The following is an 18,928-nucleotide window of genomic DNA, read 5'->3' on the forward strand; positions in this document are numbered from 1 at the left end:
GTTTTATACATAAAGTAACACTAGTAATTTGATCATAACTAAATATCTATATTACCAGAGAAGTGTCTTTTTTTTTTCTTTATCAACCCGTAATCCCATGCAGTGGCATCCATTACAAAAGATACAATATATTAACAATAAAATTAATTGCACAATTAATACTTGATTTTTTACAAATCAAGAATGTAATAATAAAAGAAAAATCAAGAAAGTGGAATATATAAAAGAGTTTTATTACTCACTTTTACACTCTTTATATATTTTATTAATATGATTTATTAGAATAATTATTTTATATTTAAAAAAATACTTAACTAATCATATTAATAAAGTATATAAAAAATATATAAAAATAAGTACATGTAAAATTTATATATATAAAAATGGTAGGGGATAGTGGGGAGCTAAATTGTAACCTCGCGCGTGAGAGAGAGAGGGCGGTGTTTACAAAATGAAATATGGGTCCATCCTCGAGGATATGGTCTGCTGGTGGTGGCGTTGAACTCACGCAACACATATGGGTACGACACCTGTCATCCTCTCACCAGCTTAAACCCTCACCAGCACAACACAACACAAATATATGCAAAGGTGGTATCTTTTTTGTTAAGCTTTTATAAATTCTATGGTACTGGCGTGAGTGGCGGGGAATGTTACCTCTTTTACCAGCCCACATCCTTTTGCCACCGCTGTTGACATCTTTTGTTGTTTATAAACAAAACATGTACACCACTCACATAATACATAGCCTTTTTCTTTTGAGTTAGGCCATTATGTATTCATGTTCCCACCTTATCTTTTAACCCCAAATCACGACACTTTTATTGGCCATTTCTGACTAAACCAATTGGGTTTGCCCAAAAACAAACAATTTATATATATATATATATATTCAAAGATTTTAAACGTTTATTTTGGGGGGGAGGGGTCTATATACATATATATATATATATATATATATATATATATCTTTGGATGCCATCACCCGGCCCCAAGAATCAAAAGTCCCCACCTAAGTTGGTCTGCCATTTTCTATGTTTTTTAAGCAATTATTTGCACTTTCCTTTTCATGGTGCCCAATTTTGAATAAAACTCAAAGGGAGGCCGGTTTGGAATTTTTATTTTACTTCTGGTTCAGACGACCTAATTTCATTGGCATATTATAATCTTAGCTAGCATATATAATAAATAAGGAATCAATCATGCATGAATCGACCCATGATCGATCTTCCAAACTTGTTTGAAAGGTCGTACTGTAACTGATCTTTACCATGGTCTTGAATATGATCAGTTATAATTAGGCTTATAACATTAGTACCTTTTAAGATCAACTATATTATTAAATTGTATTCAAACTCGTTCGTTTGAAGTTATTTTCAAGGGTTTTCAAATTTTAAGGCCGGGAGATATTATATATATATATTATTGTGGTTCAAGTAAAAGACCACACATTAGTTTGTTAATATCAGGCCCTTGTATTGACCATTTCACTTTTTAATTCAATCATTAATTCTTAGAAATGTAATGATCATTGTATTTGATTGATTCTATTCACTTTATATGAAATGATCGAATTGAGTTTTAATTCATTCCCACCTTGGATCGAGTAGTACTACATACGACCTCTTAGCTAGCTTGTATATATCTTAAACACCATAAATGATAAAACCCTATCTTTAAAAGTTATAAGATAAATCATGCAAGTAAATACTCTTTTAAGATTAAATAATTTCCTTGGACTTACTTATTTACTATATGATCAACATTAATTTGTTTTATATATGAGCGAAATGTCTTGAAGTTAGTTAACGTTGGTGACAAGTTTGGTAAGATATTTTTGACTAAAAATCGAGTGCTTAAATTTTCTTTCAACTGAAGATCATGTCGTTTTGAACTTTGATCAAGTGAATAGGAGCGAGCTAGTTTAGACTTATTTTCATTTAGTTCTGATGTTTTAACAATAATGGGCCGATGCAATATGTCATGATCAGATAGGGTATATTATATATAATTGATATATAGGAAGAAGAAAAAAATACACACGTCGATAAACTTATAATACATTAATATACTCTCCCTCCCTTTAAATGGATTGGAAAAATTATTATTGGGCGTTTCACAATTTGCCTTTGAAAAATTAATTATATATTCTTCTTCTTAGATCTTGAATATATATATATATATATATATATATATATATATGTATATTAAGAAGAGTATGTACTATATTCAATACAGATTCATGAAGAGATCAGCACATCATCATGTAGACGGTACGTTAATGAGTCGTTGATATCTAATATTATATTTAAACAATCTAACTCGATTGTGTATTTGGAGAATTCTTCATGTGAATGGAAGAACTGATACTAGCCTAATCAGCAAAGTGAGGAAAGAGAAGGATAAGAAAAAAGGAGCTAATTTTCATGCTGATCATCACCCGAAGTGGAGAGGTGGCGTTGCCGTCCAAACATGCTCACATAACGCACGCGTTGCGAAGTTGGAGTTTGGGTCGTATTGCTTTATTCAATCACAAGTCACACACTACACACTACACAGGGAGGGAGAGAGAGAAGGGGGGGGAGGCCGAGGGAGGTGGAGATTTAAGTATGTTGGACAGTGCGAAACAAACAAAGGAGTTTGAAAGGAAACAACAGCAGCTAGCAGCAAAAGCAACAGGCAAACGCTAAACAGAGCAAGAGAAAGCGGAGCAAAGATTGATGTGAAAATAAAACAGAAAAAAATAAAATGGTCTCTCTCATTTATTTTCTTTCTGTCTGGTATTTGGGGTTTCTCCTGTAAGATTCCCAAATCCCAATATTCCTGCTCCTATAAGTCCTCAAACTCGAAATATACTGCCCACAACTCTTTTTCTTTTCTCTGATAAAAACATACGAAAGCACAAACTCCTGAACTGGTGCCAGGTCTGTCTCTTCGGTATTATAACCTCCATGGCTCCACAAACCTTGTCTTGATCCCTTCGCTTTTCTCGCTTATTCTCGTAAGCGAAATCACAGACGGTAATCCTATTCTTTGCGCTGTATTATCTTAATTAAGATCTGAACTTTCTTTTTCCTTTTCTTCTCTGAGTAGTTTTGTATTCTGATTTGTTCTTTCTTTCTTTGTGGGTGAAAGTGAAGTGGCCGGGGATGATGGCGGTGAGTTCGGCCTGCAAAGATGGCAATAAGGACGGGTTGGATAACGGCAAGTATGTTCGGTACACACCTGAGCAAGTTGAGGCGCTCGAAAGACTCTACCACGACTGCCCCAAACCCAGCTCCATGCGCCGTCAACAGCTTATAAGGGAATGTCCTATTCTCTCCAACATCGAGCCCAAGCAGATCAAAGTTTGGTTCCAAAACCGAAGGTATCGTATTTTCGTCTACTTGTAGTAGTGTTCAGAATTGCAACGGGTTGTTGGTGTTGATATCTGAATTTTGGATGGTTCCACAAAGCTTTAATTTACATTTAGCAAAGGACATGGGAGATAAGTAAAAACAGCAAAAACTGGGGATGCGCTGCTTCGTTATGGTCTTCTGCATCTGTTTTGCTATGAGATGCAAAATTCAATCCGAATCAGAAAATTAGTTTATTCGTGTCAAAAAGAATTTTTGTTTGGTTGTTAGAAATTGGAAGCAGTCAATTAGCACCTAAAAGGAAATCATGTTTTCAACTTTACTTGTGTTCCTCATGTGTTTTATTTTGGTTCACCCTGAACTATCATAATTTTTTCTCAATATGAGGTGGGCGATATGCACTGGATGTGTCGATCGAGGTTTTATTTTTTATTTTTTTGGGTCTTCCAAGCCAAGAAATATATATTATATTTCTCTTTTCAGCTATATGAAGTAATCAATTTTTTAGTGAGGGAGTGAATTTGCGGGCTGACCTATGTGTTATATGTTTCTCTGCTGGAACAGATGTAGAGAGAAGCAGCGAAAAGAGGCATCACGCCTACAAGCTGTGAATAGGAAGTTATCTGCGATGAATAAGCTTCTGATGGAGGAAAATGATCGGTTGCAGAAGCAGGTGTCACAGCTCGTGTACGAGAACAGTTATTTCCGCCAACATACACAAAATGTAGGGAATTCTAGATCATCCACTTATTATCGTTTGCCGGTCTGTTTGGTTGCTTTTTTGGTTAGAAAATGAAGGAAGAGTGAAAAAACCAATTTTAATGTTTCAAGTCCTTCTCGTTTTGGCTCATAAGGAAATGAAATTAACCACTTAACCTGAGGCTGAGTCTTATAGTTTCAGTGATTCTATTAATGTTTCTTATAAAATTTTCTTTTGTCTATTGTTACGAAGTTTTCCCATTTTGATTTTTGACTTACGTTTCCGTGCTTTAATTTGCAGGCAACCTTAGCCACCACAGACACGAGTTGTGAGTCGGTGGTGACCAGTGGTCAACACCAATTGACTTCTCAGCATCCACCAAGGGATGCAAGCCCTGCAGGGTTAGTGGGAATGCTACTTCTTGTTGCGTGAATTCCTGTTCTTGTGCTCGACAATTTTCTCTTGTTCCTGTGGCTTATGAGATTTTTTTTGTATGTTTTCTAGACTCATGTCCCTTGCAGAGGAGACTTTAACAGAGTTTCTTTCAAAGGCCACCGGAACTGCTGTGGAGTGGGTCCAAATGCCTGGGATGAAGGTAACTGGTCTCTTTCCTATCATTATTCAGAGCGTTGAACCTTATTCCAGCTAATTTTTGTCATAGTCGACTAAGGTAAATTAACAGAACCCTTGATGACCCTCTAAGCAACGTCTTGCATATACAAATCGTCGATCTATTCTTTAAAATCTCCCCCTTTACCCCAATCTACTCCTTTTTTTATATGTCTTCTTAAGGAATGCAATCAAGTAATCAGTACTGCTACTTGTTTTATTTTCTTCTACACGATGGTCTATAATTTGAAAAGATATAGGCTTTCAAAGTAATCATGTAGAAAACCTTTCCTCCCCCTAATCTTTCCTTCCTTGACCTCCTAATTTTTGAAATTAAGATCATGTAGATAAAGAGAGGAAGTAATCATCCTAGCTTTCTTTTGAAATCATCCAAACTGGATAATTTGTTCCTTGGTAGACCAAAACTCCCTCTATCTTGATATCTTATCTTCTATGATTTCCTTCTGTCTCTTCACGAAGACAATGGAACTTGATTTACATTTTTATCTTAATGCACCAATTTAGACGGTTTCTGAAACTCTTCTAAGTAACAAGTATTCCCGAATTCCTAGCCCTTGATGTAATTTTCTAATCTGTGCAGCCTGGTCCGGATTCCATTGGAATCATTGCTATTTCTCATGGTTGCCCTGGAGTGGCAGCACGTGCATGTGGCCTTGTTGGTCTAGAACCTTCGAGAGTATGTTCTGCTGATCGATTGTTAAAACATTTTCCGGTTGGAGATTTATGGAATGTTTGACTCATGACTACGTTTTATGTAGGTCGCCGAAATCCTCAAAGATCGGCATTCATGGTTCCGTGGTTGCCGAGCTGTGGATGTCTTAAATGCGTTGTCCACTGGAAATGGTGGAACCATTGAACTTCTTTACATGCAGGTAGCTGCTAGTATTTTATCGGCCGTCGTTTCCGATTTAGTAGTAATTATATATAGACCTGTTTAACAAATTAGGATTTCACTGTCTTCATTTAGCTATATGCACCTACAACTTTGGCACCGGCTCGTGACTTCTGGTTGCTGCGCTACACATCTGTTTTAGAGGATGGTAGTCTTGTGGTATGCAACAAACTCAATAACAATGGTGTTTTCATGTTTTTGCCATGCCTTGCTGCCTGAAACTTGCTAAGAATCTTTATGATTGTATGGTGTGTATTAGGTCTGTGAAAGATCACTTAACAACACTCAGAATGGCCCGAGCATGCCAGCTGTGCAACAATTTGTGAGAGCAGAAATGCTACCCAGTGGGTATCTGATTAGACCTTGTGAAGGGGGTGGATCAATTATTCATATAGTAGATCATATGGATTTAGAGGTGCGCAGATTTTCTTGGTTTGTATGCTGAAGCAAACTCATTCCTTTGCATGACACTCATAATCGTTTTGACTTGATGTTTTCTTAAACTAGCCTTGGAGTGTACCTGAAGTGTTGCGCCCGCTTTACGAATCTTCAACACTACTTGCTCAGAAGACAACGATGGCGGTAAGACTTCTTCCCCTCAGAGCCATCTAATCATCTTAGATTTTACATGCTCGTACTGTTTCAATGAACTGGAACTACAACATGTTGAGATTTTTTAGCTGAATAAGATATTTTTTTTTTTTTGGGTTGGGGGGAGGGGATCAGAACTGTAACTGCAAATTATCTCATGCTCTGAATAACATTGTCATTTCACTCAGGCCTTGCGCCATTTGAGGCAGATCTCTCAAGAAGTTTCTCAGCAACCAAATGTCACTGGTTGGGGGAGGAGACCTGCAGCTTTACGTGCTCTTAGCCAGAGATTGAGCAAGTACACTCAATTTTTTCTTCAAATTATTCCTCTAAATAATCGATTGACTTTGATATTTGGGAATCTAACACACTACTGTACAGGGGGTTTAACGAAGCAGTTAATGGGTTTACAGTTGAGGGATGGTCTATGTTAGAAAGTGATGGCATTGATGATGTTACCGTTCTTGTGAACTCATCTCCTGCAAAGATGATGGGTGGAGATATTTCTTATGCTAATGGATTTCCGTCTATGAGCAATGCGGTGCTATGTGCAAAAGCTTCCATGTTATTACAAGTAAGGATAAAATATCAACAATGACACCAAGGAATTTGCTGAACTCAAAATTAAAAATCAAGTTTTTCTTCTGCAATGGCATGACCTTAAATAATAAAAAGAATACAACAATATATCTATTTCTTGGTGAATATGGTTTCACGAGTGTCAAGTTGCGTCAGAAGTGTAAAGTATGTCAAACAAACTAGTATGATTTTGGGTATTAGGGAAATGATGGAGAATGATCACTCAATGACTTTTGTGATTCATGTCTCTCTGGGCCAACTGTGTGAGCTGTATGTGAATTTGGATCCAAGCTCTCAACGAAAGGAACTCATGACGGCCCTGGTTAAACACTTCTGATATGCTATAGGTAGAGCAGTTTAAGTGGCAAATATAATTGTTAAAACCCCTACATATCAATGACCCGAAAAATCAAGTATATATCTAGTCTGCATCAGGTTAACAAATATGGGGAAATTCCAACGACAATTTAAAGGACATTCTTGCTAAAACATCAGTTAAATTATCTTTATTGTATTTAGTCTTGACTCATACTTTCTTTCTATTCTTGTAGAATGTGCCTCCTGCAGTACTTCTTAGATTTCTGCGAGAACACCGGTCGGAGTGGGCAGACAGCAGTATTGATGCGTATTCAGCTGCTGCCATTAAGGCTGGTCCTTCTAGCTTACTAGGAGTTCGAACTGCAAGTTTTGGAAGTCAGGTCATTCTTCCGCTGGCTCACACAATTGAGCATGAAGAGGCAAGTGATTCAGTGCCAAACTATAGTCACCAGTATAATCAGCCTTCAACCCCTTTCCCCACAAACTCTAAAAAAAAGTGTCTGTTTTTCTGTTTTGCTGCCATTTTTGTGAATCATCATGATTTGGTACTATCCAATGCCTTCCCCCCAATTTGATAAAATTTGGTTTTTTGAAAACAGTTTATGGAGGTCATTAAGCTTGAAAGTATGGGCCACTATCGAGAGGACATGATAATGGCTGGTGACATCTTCCTTTTGCAAGTAAGTAATAGTTTTCTTCCGTATGGTTGGGATTATCAGGATATCATCATTATTTAAACTGTTTACTATCTGCAGAATAGCCCTAGAATAGGCCTCTGCTTTAAATTTTCTTCTTTCCTTTTTACTTCTAGAGCAAGGCACTGCACAATTGAATCTTAGGCTTTGAACTCGATTTACTGTTAAGATCCATCGGCCACTAGCATTGGTTGATGATTGATGATAAGATCCATCATCCACTCGATTTATTGTTTTCACTTTGAACATTGGTTGATGATAAGATCCATCAGCCACTAGCACTAGGAAGTTAGACCTCATTCTCTTCGGGAAATGTATGATTGAACGGGGTTAATTCTATGTTTGTTTAGTTATTGTGACTAAGTAGTTAGCTTAGCAAATACCTCTGAACTACATTGATTTACTGATTAAAACTTTTTGTGGTTGCATTTATCTGCAGCTTTGTAGTGGAGTGGATGAGAATGCTGCTGGGACCTGTGCCGAGCTCATCTTTGCTCCCATCGATTCCTCTTTTTCTGATGATGCACCAATTATACCCTCCGGTTTTCGTATTATTCCTATTGACTCTGGAATTGTATGTGTTTAATCTTATATGACATAGCTTTCCATCTGCTCTTTTCTTTCCCCCATCATGTTTGAGTTTCTGGATTTTATTCTTAATTTTATATCATTTGAATATAACCCAGGACTCCTCCAGCCCAAACCGCACACTTGATCTTGCCTCTGCTCTTGAAGTTGGACCCACTGGAAACAAAGCATCTGGTGAAAATTCTGGCCACTGTGGGAGCACCAAATCTGTGATGACAATAGCATTCCAGTTCGCAATTGAAGTCCACCTTCAAGACAATGTAGCAGCCATGGCACGACAGTATGTCCGGAGTATTATAGCATCTGTACAGAGGGTGGCACTGGCGCTTTCTCCTTCTTGTTTTAGTTCACATGCTGGTTTTCGGTCACCACCTGGCACTCCTGAAGCTCACACGCTTGCTCAATGGATCTGTCACAGCTACAGGTGTGCCAATTTATTTATTTTATAATGCATTTATATGTCTTTCGAGTTCTGTAATAACAATTAAAGAGACTTAGCATATACCACTCTCGCTGGACATGCATTCTGGTCGCATTTACTGGAAAGAGACTGATTTTGGATATCCAAAATCAAGAACTATACCTTTACTCCCTTGCTTTAAAAGCTGAAGACTTGCCATTTAATACGGAAAGGCTAATGAGATGAAAGTTGATATATATTTGGTATTTCCGAGACTTTTTCATACAAGAAAATAGTCATTGAGTATACTCAACTGGGACTTGTTTTGTCTTCAGAGTGATTGGCTTTATTTACCATTTTATAACAATTTCTATAAGAATATTATTATTTGGAGTCGGATCTAGCGCAAGTTCCCACTTAGCATGGCCTTATGCTCCACTACCAATAATGGGAAAAAGGACATCTGTATCTTATGTTTTGATATGCTTTGCAGGTGCTATCTAGGGGTTGAACTACTAAGCGAAGGAAGTGAATCGAATCTCAAAACTCTTTGGCATCATTCAGATGCTGTCATGTGTTGCTCTTTAAAGGTATTCTTTAACTTGAATCCAGAAAACCTTTAAGTACTCTGCCTGTACTCAAGGTCTGCATTATATTCTTTAGAACAATTTTTGTGCTCTTTCTTTCATAAAAGGTCAATCACTTTTCAATTATTATTAAACCCTTTTTTATGAGTGAGAATGTTGCAAACCTTCAACGGTGCAAAATTCCACAGGAATTTGGCCTTGAGGTTTGCATTATATACAATAATATCCTCTTCCCACCAGCTCATATGCTTATTCAGCTGCCAAAGTGGAAAGTACCAAAATTGATATCTACTACCTTAAGTATTTCAGAGTTGTTTCATTAATCTTTTTCCTCTTTTATTATGTTATATAATGCTAATAATAGAAACGTAGATATGTTATAATGTTTTCGCTAATATTTCTCTTCTTCTTTCACATGGTGATAGATGGGAATTGCTATCTGTTGAAATGCACAGTAATTGTATTCTGCGTAATTTATGCAGGCACTGCCGACTTTTACATTTGCAAATCAGGCTGGTCTTGACATGCTTGAGACAACCTTGGTTGCGCTTCAAGATATTACTCTGGAAAAGATTTTTGATGACAATGGAAGGAAAATCCTGTGTTCAGAGTTCCCACAGATAATGCAGCAGGTAGAGTGCTTTGAAATACACCAGAAAAGCTCGAATTTTTTTTACCAACAGAAAAACCCACTCAAAGGAAGAATGATATCAAAAGAAAAGAAAAGATGACCATATATACCTGCAAGAAATTTACTCTGCGTTATCATATATGTACAGAAGTTTCAAGGGCAATGGCATCCCATTAAACAAGGCCTCTCAGGGAAAAATGTATAATGACCTATATTAATAAATAAAAGTGCTAAAGGGCCAATGATATTAGTATTAATAACCATTTAGAAGAAAACTGATAATACGGGCATATGGCTGTAAACCCTGAAGAAAACTAATAATATGGACCTATCTGGCATGATGGCATCACTGTGGAACTCAATCTACCTAAAATAAAAATATTCACTTGTTTGTTAAGAGAAACAGTAGAAAAAACAATCTACTTAAATATTTTATTTTTATTTTTTATGGGTAGTTTCTCAAAATTCTAAAAAGGAGAACGTGAATTCTTTGATTTTGTTTGTGAACAGTAAATTAATGTCTCTCTCTCTCTTCTTTTTCCTTTGTGCATGGGAGCAGGGTTTTATGTGTCTTCAAGGTGGAATTTGCTTGTCTAGCATGGGGAGGCCAATTTCCTATGAGAGAGCAGTGGCATGGAAGGTGTTGAATGAAGAGGAGAATGCTCATTGTATCTGCTTCATGTTCATCAACTGGTCTTTCGTCTGAAAACATTGGGGACAGAACATCCTAGGATGAAGGGGAAAAAGGAAAAAAAAGAAAAGATCGATTGAAAGACAAATATCTTCTCTTATCCTTTTGGTATATATGGAGATACCCTAGATTAATGCCTTTTTGTACTGTTATGAACATGCTGCACCGAAAGGCATCTGGGGTCCTCCACCCCCACCATTTTTGGTTCTCCTATATTCTGCTTTTATGCTATATTCATGAATCCTAGTGTTCTGTCTTTCCTTTTTATCCTTAAGTTCTTTTTTCACATACCCCTATTATTTTTTCCCCACTCATCCTTTTTGTTGATTGTTTAAGAATCATCACCTGTTTAAGAATCAAAGTTGCACAGCCTACTTAAAATTTCCCCCATAGGAACCACTGTATATAAAACTGATTTGCCTTCCTTTGACGAGCTGCATATTGCTTCTGGTTTATCATGTGCATTTTTTTTAAAAGGAAATTAATATGGGGGCTGAGAAAAAAGAGGCTTATTAAATCAGATGGAGGGCACTGAAAGTCTATAGGAGTTCTCTACAGGCTTAGAACAGGAAGTTACACCAAGAAAAATAAGACTGTTGACGATGGAAAGTGCCATTTTATGCGAAATTCAGCGAACTCTCTCAGACATAAGTTTCCGATCTTACTGTTTTAGCCAAAGGCCTATACTTCCAGAAATTTCCAATCCTTGATAGTTGAACCTAGTTCTATTCCTCACATGATGAATCAGCCACCGAAGAGTGATAATTGGCATCATGTCGCTAGCTGCACTATAGAGTATAGATATACTTTCTGTGTCTTTGAACTTGAATAACCAAGTCATCATCGTTATTCTATTCTCAACCTCCATCCATATCACTTAAATGGTAAGGTTTTATTCCTTTTAACAGTCCTTGTCAAGCTTTTTAACAGATAATAATTTGAGAGCGATGTTTCATTAGAGCACTTATATAAGACATCCATCAATTGTTTCTATCTAGATTCTACTCGATCCACCCAAGTTCCACTTTTCAATTTCAGTCACAACCCACTTCTTAAGCAATTATATCCGAATCCAGTGTCATTTCTAGTGATTTGGAACTTACCCATTTCCATCCACCTAAGTTGCATTAACCATCTCGTCCGATTACCCATTTATATCCACATAAGTTGCATTAACCATCTCGTCCGATTATCTAGTACTCCAATTATTTGTATATGATTACTTAACCATCTCAACCCACTTTCTCTGTTTCTAAAAACAAATTAGCCCTATCTCAATTTGATTATGCAGCTAAATCCGTTTAATGTACGATCAGTGGCATTCCCATACTGTTATGGGGGAAAACAGTAACTTGACATACTAAAGTTACGTACTCACAATCCCTCTATGGCTCTATGTAAGCTCATCAATGGCCATGTCAATACAGTGAGTTGAGAAGCCATTTTTTAGAGTTTTGTATGTGGATATGTGTTACTCCATATGATAAAGATAATACTAGATAGTGTATAAGATCTCACATTGCTTGAGAATGTGAAGTTTTTGCTCTTTATAAAGTTCTAATGAGACTCCAATTGTATCATTGAGTAGTCATTTTGGAGTATAGATCATGTGATTTGGATTTTCTATTAGGGCATTACAAATGATATCAAAATTTATCCCAACCAAAATTGTGGAACTTGAGTCGTGCCACCTACAATAGAATATTGGCCCGATAAGTACATCGGAAATTTAAGAATGAGAGATTGTGGTACTCCATATGATAAGGATAAGGGTAGGTGGTGTATGAGATCCTACATTACTTGAGAATGAGAAGTTCTTACTCTTTATAAGATTTTAATGGGGCTCCAAATATATCATTGACTAGTTCTTTTAAAGTATAGACCATGTGATTTGGTTTTATCGGGGCCTTCCAATATATAAGGCCACTTCAAGCGTGTTAGACTAGTTTATTATATTATTTTTTCCTCTTTTCTTTTTTCCATCTCAATTTATCTAAGGTGTTGAAACATGCATGCTTAACCCCGGCAACCCCTCCAAAAAAACCAATGTAGCTGGCCGGATCGTTACTGCAGTAATGATGACTTTAAAAATCGAAACACAAGCAATTATTTAGTTGTCTTGGATGAAACAAAATAACAGACATGACAAACTTTTGTTATATGATCTAAAAAGTAAAGCAAAAGGAAGGGGAAATTGTAGCTTTCTTGAGTAAAAAAGATGGAGTGGAAGAGGCATTTGCATGGTCTCCAAGAAATATGATTAAAAATCTTGAGGCTTTTGACAGCCAGCCATTTCAAATATGAATTCTGTGCACAGGAATTGAAAGCAAAACCAGGCTGGTTTGCCCTTTATAATGTCATCATATTATTTATATTATATGCTTAAATTGCTCTTTAGTGATTGAATATTCTTTGTCGAGGATCTTAATCTGTTCACTTTGAGTTGATTCCGTAGTACCCCTCATTTTGTTCAGTTGATCAAAACTTAAACATCCTGCCATTTTATATCAAACCAAATTATGTTATGGGTTTACAATTTTACAATTAAATATATCTTTAAGTACTCATCAAGGAATTAATTGATCAGTAATTTCTTAATTTCTCCATTGACGAGATATTTTTTCATAATGTACTATGAAAAGTACTGTATATAGAGTGCTATATATATATATATATATATATATATTAATACGAGATGAAATTCTAAAGTAAGCCATTGACAACAAAAGGTATAAATCTTTTGAGTCTTTGAGATCATGTGAGCCTAATGCACATAAAGCCATTCTATCACTTCGTGAAAAGCCTTTTACATGCAGCTTTGTGCTCGTGTTACTCGGCCCAAAAAAAAAAAAAAAAAAGACATCCATCCAAAAGACTGCATGCCCGACAAGTACGGGACAGACAATAGTACTATCAACCCCTCGAATAGTAAAATACTGGTGCCGGCCTGTAAATTGACTGTGCTGTTGTAAGGATCACTAAGTACAAGCTGCTGGCATATATGTGATAAGTAATTAGGATGCCCAGAGTTGGGATAAACAAAAAAGTTCCAAGCTGTTAGGATATTAGAGCATAAGCTCTATTAACACAAATCATGGTGGTGATTTTGGGTTTTAAAGAACTACCAAAACGTGCATAAAAGGCTCTATTATTTCATATTATAATGGCATTTAGTTTATTAGCTACATGATGTTTATAAATTACAGTACTACTCACTAGTACGTACTCAAACATACCACCATTAGGCATTAACAAAAGCATTTCAGCAGTAATATCCATATTTCAAGTCCACATATATATATATATATATATATATATATATATTGCATGAGAATTAAACAAAAGCTAATAATTATTTGTTAAAAAGGAAAACAAATAAAAATCGTAGGGCCGGGCCAAATCTGAAAATCTATTTATAAGTTAATGAAAGGTTTAGGGCAGAAACGCAAGACCTTGGTGTAAAAACAGACTCCAGGGTTTTCAAGACATCGCTCGCGCATGGTCTAGCCATGGGGTCAGTGGCGGAACAGTGGAGGGCTAGGTTCATGGTTTCGACGATCTCCTTCTCATTATTCCTTGCAATATGTGGCCTTATCATCCCATCGATCCAAGCATCGAGATGACAGTCTGAGTAGCAATACCTGGCCCACTCCACCATGTTCTCATGCACGCCAAAATCCCGGTCGGCGGGGCTTTTTCCCGTTAGCAGTTCGATCAAGATGAGACCAAATCCATAGATATCACTCTGCTCTGAGATATCTTTTATCTGTCTGGTTTCTGCAATCAAAAGAAAAACTCTAGGTCATACATCCCATATATGTATATATATAGCCTTAAGTATATGCATGCATGGTGAGTGCTAAGTACATACGTATTTGTAGATCTCCAAATTAACTATATATGCATGTATGTATGTATATATAAAAGAGAAATGTTTAGTTTATAAACATTATACAAATGTAAAATTATAAAATGATATTATTTAACATATTATTTAACATATTACGTCAAATTGTAAACTATTATTATTAATAATGTATTACATCAAATTATATCATCTAATAAATTACACGTCATCTTATAAGTTGTCGATTTCAAAGCACTTCTTAAGTTTTAGGCACAACACTAGTTTAGTCCGTTATTAGCAACTACCAAAAGTATCATTCTTATTAGTGAGTAATGTTAGGTATAATTTCTAAGTTTTAAATAGATCGACAAGTTTCATATTAGTCATTTGTAAAAAAAATAGATCTCACTTATAAAGAATAATATTTTTTACATTTTTTTTATATGTGATATATTTTTTTACAAAAAATTGTATGAAACTTAATTATCTATTTGAAACTTTACAAATGATTTATCGTTATTAATATATATTCTTATAAGTTTTTAACGCGCTTATTATAAAGGGTAAATTATACACGCACCTGGGGCTACGTAGGCGGGAGAAAGGAAGGACTTGGTGTCCGTACAAACCAATCCAGGGAGGCCCAAACTCAGGCGAGCTTCATCTTTCCCGTCGACCAGAACTTTCTCCGGCGACAGCAGACCGACCAGAACACTCGGCGAACCATAGCCATGCAAAAACTGTAGCGCTCTCGCAATCCCGATGGCAATTTTACGTCGTCTCTCCCAACTCAAGTCACGAAGAATCTCACTTAAAATTTTCCCTTCCACGTACTCGTAAACCAAAAACCCACCCTTCTGGGACCGGCACACTCCGATCAACCTTATGATGTTTGGATGCCATAGCTTACCGAAATTAGCGATAAAAGAACAAAAGCCCGGTTGAATTAAATTGTCATCATTGATTTCCTTCACGACGAACTGCATGTTGTTCATGAAAGACTTCCCTCTGTATGAAATCTCTTTCCTCCCACTCGTAATGGCATTTTCTTGTTTCGTCGATGACAAGATATCGTCGATTGTTATGGATCTTGACGCCTTGGAGTCAAAGAACTGCATTTCCCACATTCCATCTTCGTTTTCCACTCTTTTCAACTCCAATTCCTTTCGTCGCCTAATGAAAACAGTGACAAGTGTAGCAAGAGCAAAGATTGCCAACGCAGCTAAAAAGCAAGCGAGAACATACCACCACATGGGACTTTTTATGCCTTTGCATGGCGGTAAACCGCTGGAAGTATCGCCACCACAAAGATCGTTGCCAGCAACCGCGCTGGCATTTATGGCAAGAAAGGCTCCGGTGGACGGTAAGCTTCCATGAAAGCGATTTTGAGAGATATTCACTTCCACAAGGGATTCAACTCTTCCTAAATTTGGTGGAATTTCTCCGGACAAATGGTTTGCAGACAAATCAAGCAGGCCGAGAACTGGCAGTTCAGCGAGATTGACTGGAATTTTGCCACTTAGCTGATTGTGACTGAGGTCTAAACTCACAAGCTTCTTGCATGAAGACAATTCTTCTGGAATATTACCAGAGAGCATGTTTTCACTTAGCTCTAGTAGCCTTAGCTCTGATAATCTTCCAAAGCTTTGGGGGATCTCACCTGAAAACTGATTTTCTGATAAGTCCAAGTTCTGGAGCTTGTCACTACCGAATGAACCCGGCAACTCCCCGAAAAGCTTGTTTTTCGCCAAATTCAGCATTTCCAGTGACGGCATATCCCACCTTTGCCCGTCGATCCTGCCAGAAAGATTGTTTCCTGAGACATCCAAGAAGTATACTAGCGGCAGTTTTGTGAATTCAGAAGATAAATCACCGGAGAGACGGTTGTTTTGGATACGAACTCGCCGTAAGCTTTTGCAAGAACTTAAACTCTTGGGAATTTCGCCTTGGAGAGAATTCGAGAAGAGGATGAGCTTAAAAAGTCGACCCGAGTTGCACACGCTTTTGGGTATTTTTCCGACGAGAGAATTGGAGGAAAGGTCTAGCATAGTGAGATTGTTCCACCTTCCTAGGTCTTCAGGGATCTTGCCGGATAACTTGTTCGACCATAGTTGGAGAACTTGAAGCCTAGGCAGAGAGGATAAAGCAGCTGGAATCTTTCCGGTAAAGTTATTGGAGAAAAGATGAAGAATCTCCAAGTTTTGCAACTGAACAATAACTTCCGGGATCTCACCCGAAAGAGAATTGTCGCTAAGATCAAGCGAGACCAGCTTTCTGAGGTCGAAAAGTGATCTTGGAATAGGACCCGTGAGCTTGTTATTGTAGAGGAAGAGATACTGAAGATTGCTGAGATTCCCGAGAGATGGTGGAATTTGTCCACTCAGATTGTTGTAGACAAGATCAAGATGATATATAGAAGCCAGGTCTCCAATCTCATCTGGAATTTTGCCCGAAAGATTGTTGTAGCCGATGTAAATCCATTTCAAGCTCTTCATAAGGCCTATTTCACGAGGGATTTCACCTTCTAGCTGGTTAGAATCCAAAGTAAAGACTTGCAAGCTTGTGATATTCGAGATGGAATTTGGAATTTTTCCCACCAAACAATTTCCACCCAGATCAAGATATCTTAGGCTCGAAAGTAATCCGATGTTGTCTGGAATTGTACCCGAAAGCATGTTGTTGGACAGATCTAATGTTTCAAGGTGGGAACCGGAAATGCTGGGCAACGATCCCGTTAAGTTATTGTTACTAAGATTGAGATAACGAAGAGAAGCGCAAGAAAATAAACCACGTGGGATTTCTCCGGAGAGCTGATTGTTGGAGAGATCAAGAACTTCGACATAATGCAACTGGAAAATTGAGGCAGAAATTTTGCCAGAGATGTTTTTTCCGGAGAGCTCGATTGAGTTAACGCGGGAAGAGTTGTCGCAGGCGATGCCGTGCCAATTGCAAAAATTGGTAGAGGAGCTCCAGTTGGAAAGAAAGCCTAAAGGGTCCTTGATCGAACCTTTGAACGAAAAGAGAGCCTCTAATTCCTCGCCATACACCTCCGGGAGAGTGAAGAACAAGATGATCAAGAACACGATCAACAATGTCCATGGCCGACATGTTTTAGCTCCGTTCTTTGCCATCATGTCTAGCTTAGTTTATGTAACATCTACGTAAAAGAAGGTTCAAATCAGAGAAAAATCACAGCTTTAGACTGAGAAAGATGAGTTTTTCAGTTACTAAAATAACATATATATAACAGCATTCTCTCCACCAAAGAAGATGTTGATCATAATTTCTAGTATCCCAGGCTGTTAAAAAAGGCAAGGAGACAATAAAATAACCAAATATTAACAAGAAGCTTCGATATAAAATTGGTTCTAATCTGGGATATAAAATAAAATACTTACCAGCACATTCATGGCATATTATAATCGAACCAAGCACTATTAAACCTGCAATGAACAACAAAAAGCAGAATCAAACGACGTGTAATATATAGTTTCAGGCATTAACACGAACGAGAAGACTAACATGCAATAAATTCATCTCAAATAATATGTGCACGATCGAGTGTGTGTCGGGTAAAACTTCAATTAATATTACAGTACTACCAAAGAAAAGAGAATTACCAGCACATGCACGTATAATGATTTAAACTCTTTTGGACATAATATTTATGCAAAGGAGAGAAAGAAGATTAGGGATTAGAATGATATCATATCGAAGGCAGAAGATTTCATGTAATAATTAAGAAACGTGGATTGAAGTATTGAAGACTAGGGCAGATAGCTAGCTAGGGTGAGAGACGGTAAGATATGAGTGCTTAAATAGGAGGGTGAAAGCAGTAGATCAATTTAAGGAGCAGCATGCACGATTCAGGGGGAATAATTGCGAAAGAACACCTTGACTTTCTTTAGAATTAATGATCGATGTTTGAACACGAACAGTTGAAAGGTAAATAAGGGACAGATGTTTGGAAAAAGGCTCTGATTTTGTCGGATTATATATTCACCAAAACGCTCTTTAATTTGATCAGTATATACTGATCATGAGTAATGACTTGGGATAGTAAAAAGAATTTTGATCTGTAACCGTTGAAAAGTTGGAAAGTTTTATGGGCATGTGGATCTGAAACTATAAGCCTTTCAATATTTCATGTTGTGCTTATATTTACACTTGCAGCTAGCTAGCTTTTGAATAAGTTTTCAAATCGGTATATACATTAATTAATTTGTGGTCAGTTATTTGTAATAAAAGTCATATATATTTTTATCGTAAAAAATTCATATATATATATATATAGCTGATGGTGGACGTTGTAGTAATGGCGTACGTTCGTATGTGGTGCCTTAATTATAACCTTTTTTGGCTGTACCATTATTAATAAGGGTACCCATGCCAGTGAAGCTGCTATATATATAGCTAGCTAGTG

The 18,928-nt window shown here is 37.0% G+C and overlaps 2 protein-coding genes across 3 annotated transcripts; one reads left to right on the plus strand and one right to left on the minus strand.

Moving 5' to 3' along the window:
- Window positions 1–2,573: 2,573 nt before the first annotated feature.
- LOC121262756 (homeobox-leucine zipper protein ATHB-15-like) lies at window positions 2,574–10,925 on the plus strand. 2 transcript variants are annotated; one of them, XM_041165350.1, is made up of 19 exons: window positions 2,574–3,020; window positions 3,136–3,367; window positions 3,921–4,080; window positions 4,357–4,457; window positions 4,561–4,651; window positions 5,267–5,362; window positions 5,445–5,558; window positions 5,654–5,737; window positions 5,838–5,993; window positions 6,086–6,160; window positions 6,358–6,467; window positions 6,551–6,743; window positions 7,300–7,485; window positions 7,666–7,746; window positions 8,201–8,335; window positions 8,448–8,773; window positions 9,243–9,339; window positions 9,819–9,968; window positions 10,527–10,925. In XM_041165350.1, exons 2-19 carry the CDS (start codon window positions 3,150–3,152, stop codon window positions 10,671–10,673), a joined length of 2,520 nt encoding a protein of 839 aa, XP_041021284.1. In that variant the 5' UTR covers window positions 2,574–3,020; window positions 3,136–3,149; the 3' UTR covers window positions 10,674–10,925. The 2 variants fall into 2 exon arrangements, with proteins under 2 accessions (XP_041021284.1, XP_041021283.1); XM_041165349.1 differs by having other exon boundaries at window positions 3,141–3,367.
- Window positions 10,926–13,798: 2,873 nt separating this feature from the next.
- LOC121263669 (leucine-rich repeat receptor-like serine/threonine-protein kinase SKM1) lies at window positions 13,799–18,308 on the minus strand. The gene is made up of 4 exons (XM_041166700.1): window positions 18,126–18,308; window positions 17,904–17,948; window positions 15,086–17,662; window positions 13,799–14,435 (listed from the first exon to the last, which is right to left on the minus strand). The coding sequence occupies exons 3-4, from the start codon at window positions 17,637–17,639 to the stop codon at window positions 14,068–14,070; spliced, it is 2,922 nt and encodes a 973-aa protein (XP_041022634.1). The 5' UTR covers window positions 17,640–17,662; window positions 17,904–17,948; window positions 18,126–18,308; the 3' UTR covers window positions 13,799–14,067.
- Window positions 18,309–18,928: the final 620 nt, after the last annotated feature.

Source organism: Juglans microcarpa x Juglans regia, chromosome 4S (assembly GCF_004785595.1).
Source record: "Juglans microcarpa x Juglans regia isolate MS1-56 chromosome 4S, Jm3101_v1.0, whole genome shotgun sequence".
NCBI classification, from domain to species: domain Eukaryota; kingdom Viridiplantae; phylum Streptophyta; class Magnoliopsida; order Fagales; family Juglandaceae; genus Juglans; species Juglans microcarpa x Juglans regia.

Coding starts and splice junctions, on each gene's coding strand:
- LOC121262756 (XM_041165350.1), top strand. CDS start 3,150: ATGATGGCGGTGAGTTCGGCCTGCAAAGATGGCAATAAGGACGGGTTG. Junction 7,747..8,200: donor GTGACATCTTCCTTTTGCAA/GTAAGTAATAGT, acceptor ATTTATCTGCAG/CTTTGTAGTGGAGTGGATGA. Junction 8,774..9,242: donor TGGATCTGTCACAGCTACAG/GTGTGCCAATTT, acceptor TATGCTTTGCAG/GTGCTATCTAGGGGTTGAAC.
- LOC121263669 (XM_041166700.1), bottom strand. CDS start 17,639: ATGATGGCAAAGAACGGAGCTAAAACATGTCGGCCATGGACATTGTTG. Junction 14,436..15,085: donor TCCCGCCTACGTAGCCCCAG/GTGCGTGTATAA, acceptor TTTTGATTGCAG/AAACCAGACAGATAAAAGAT.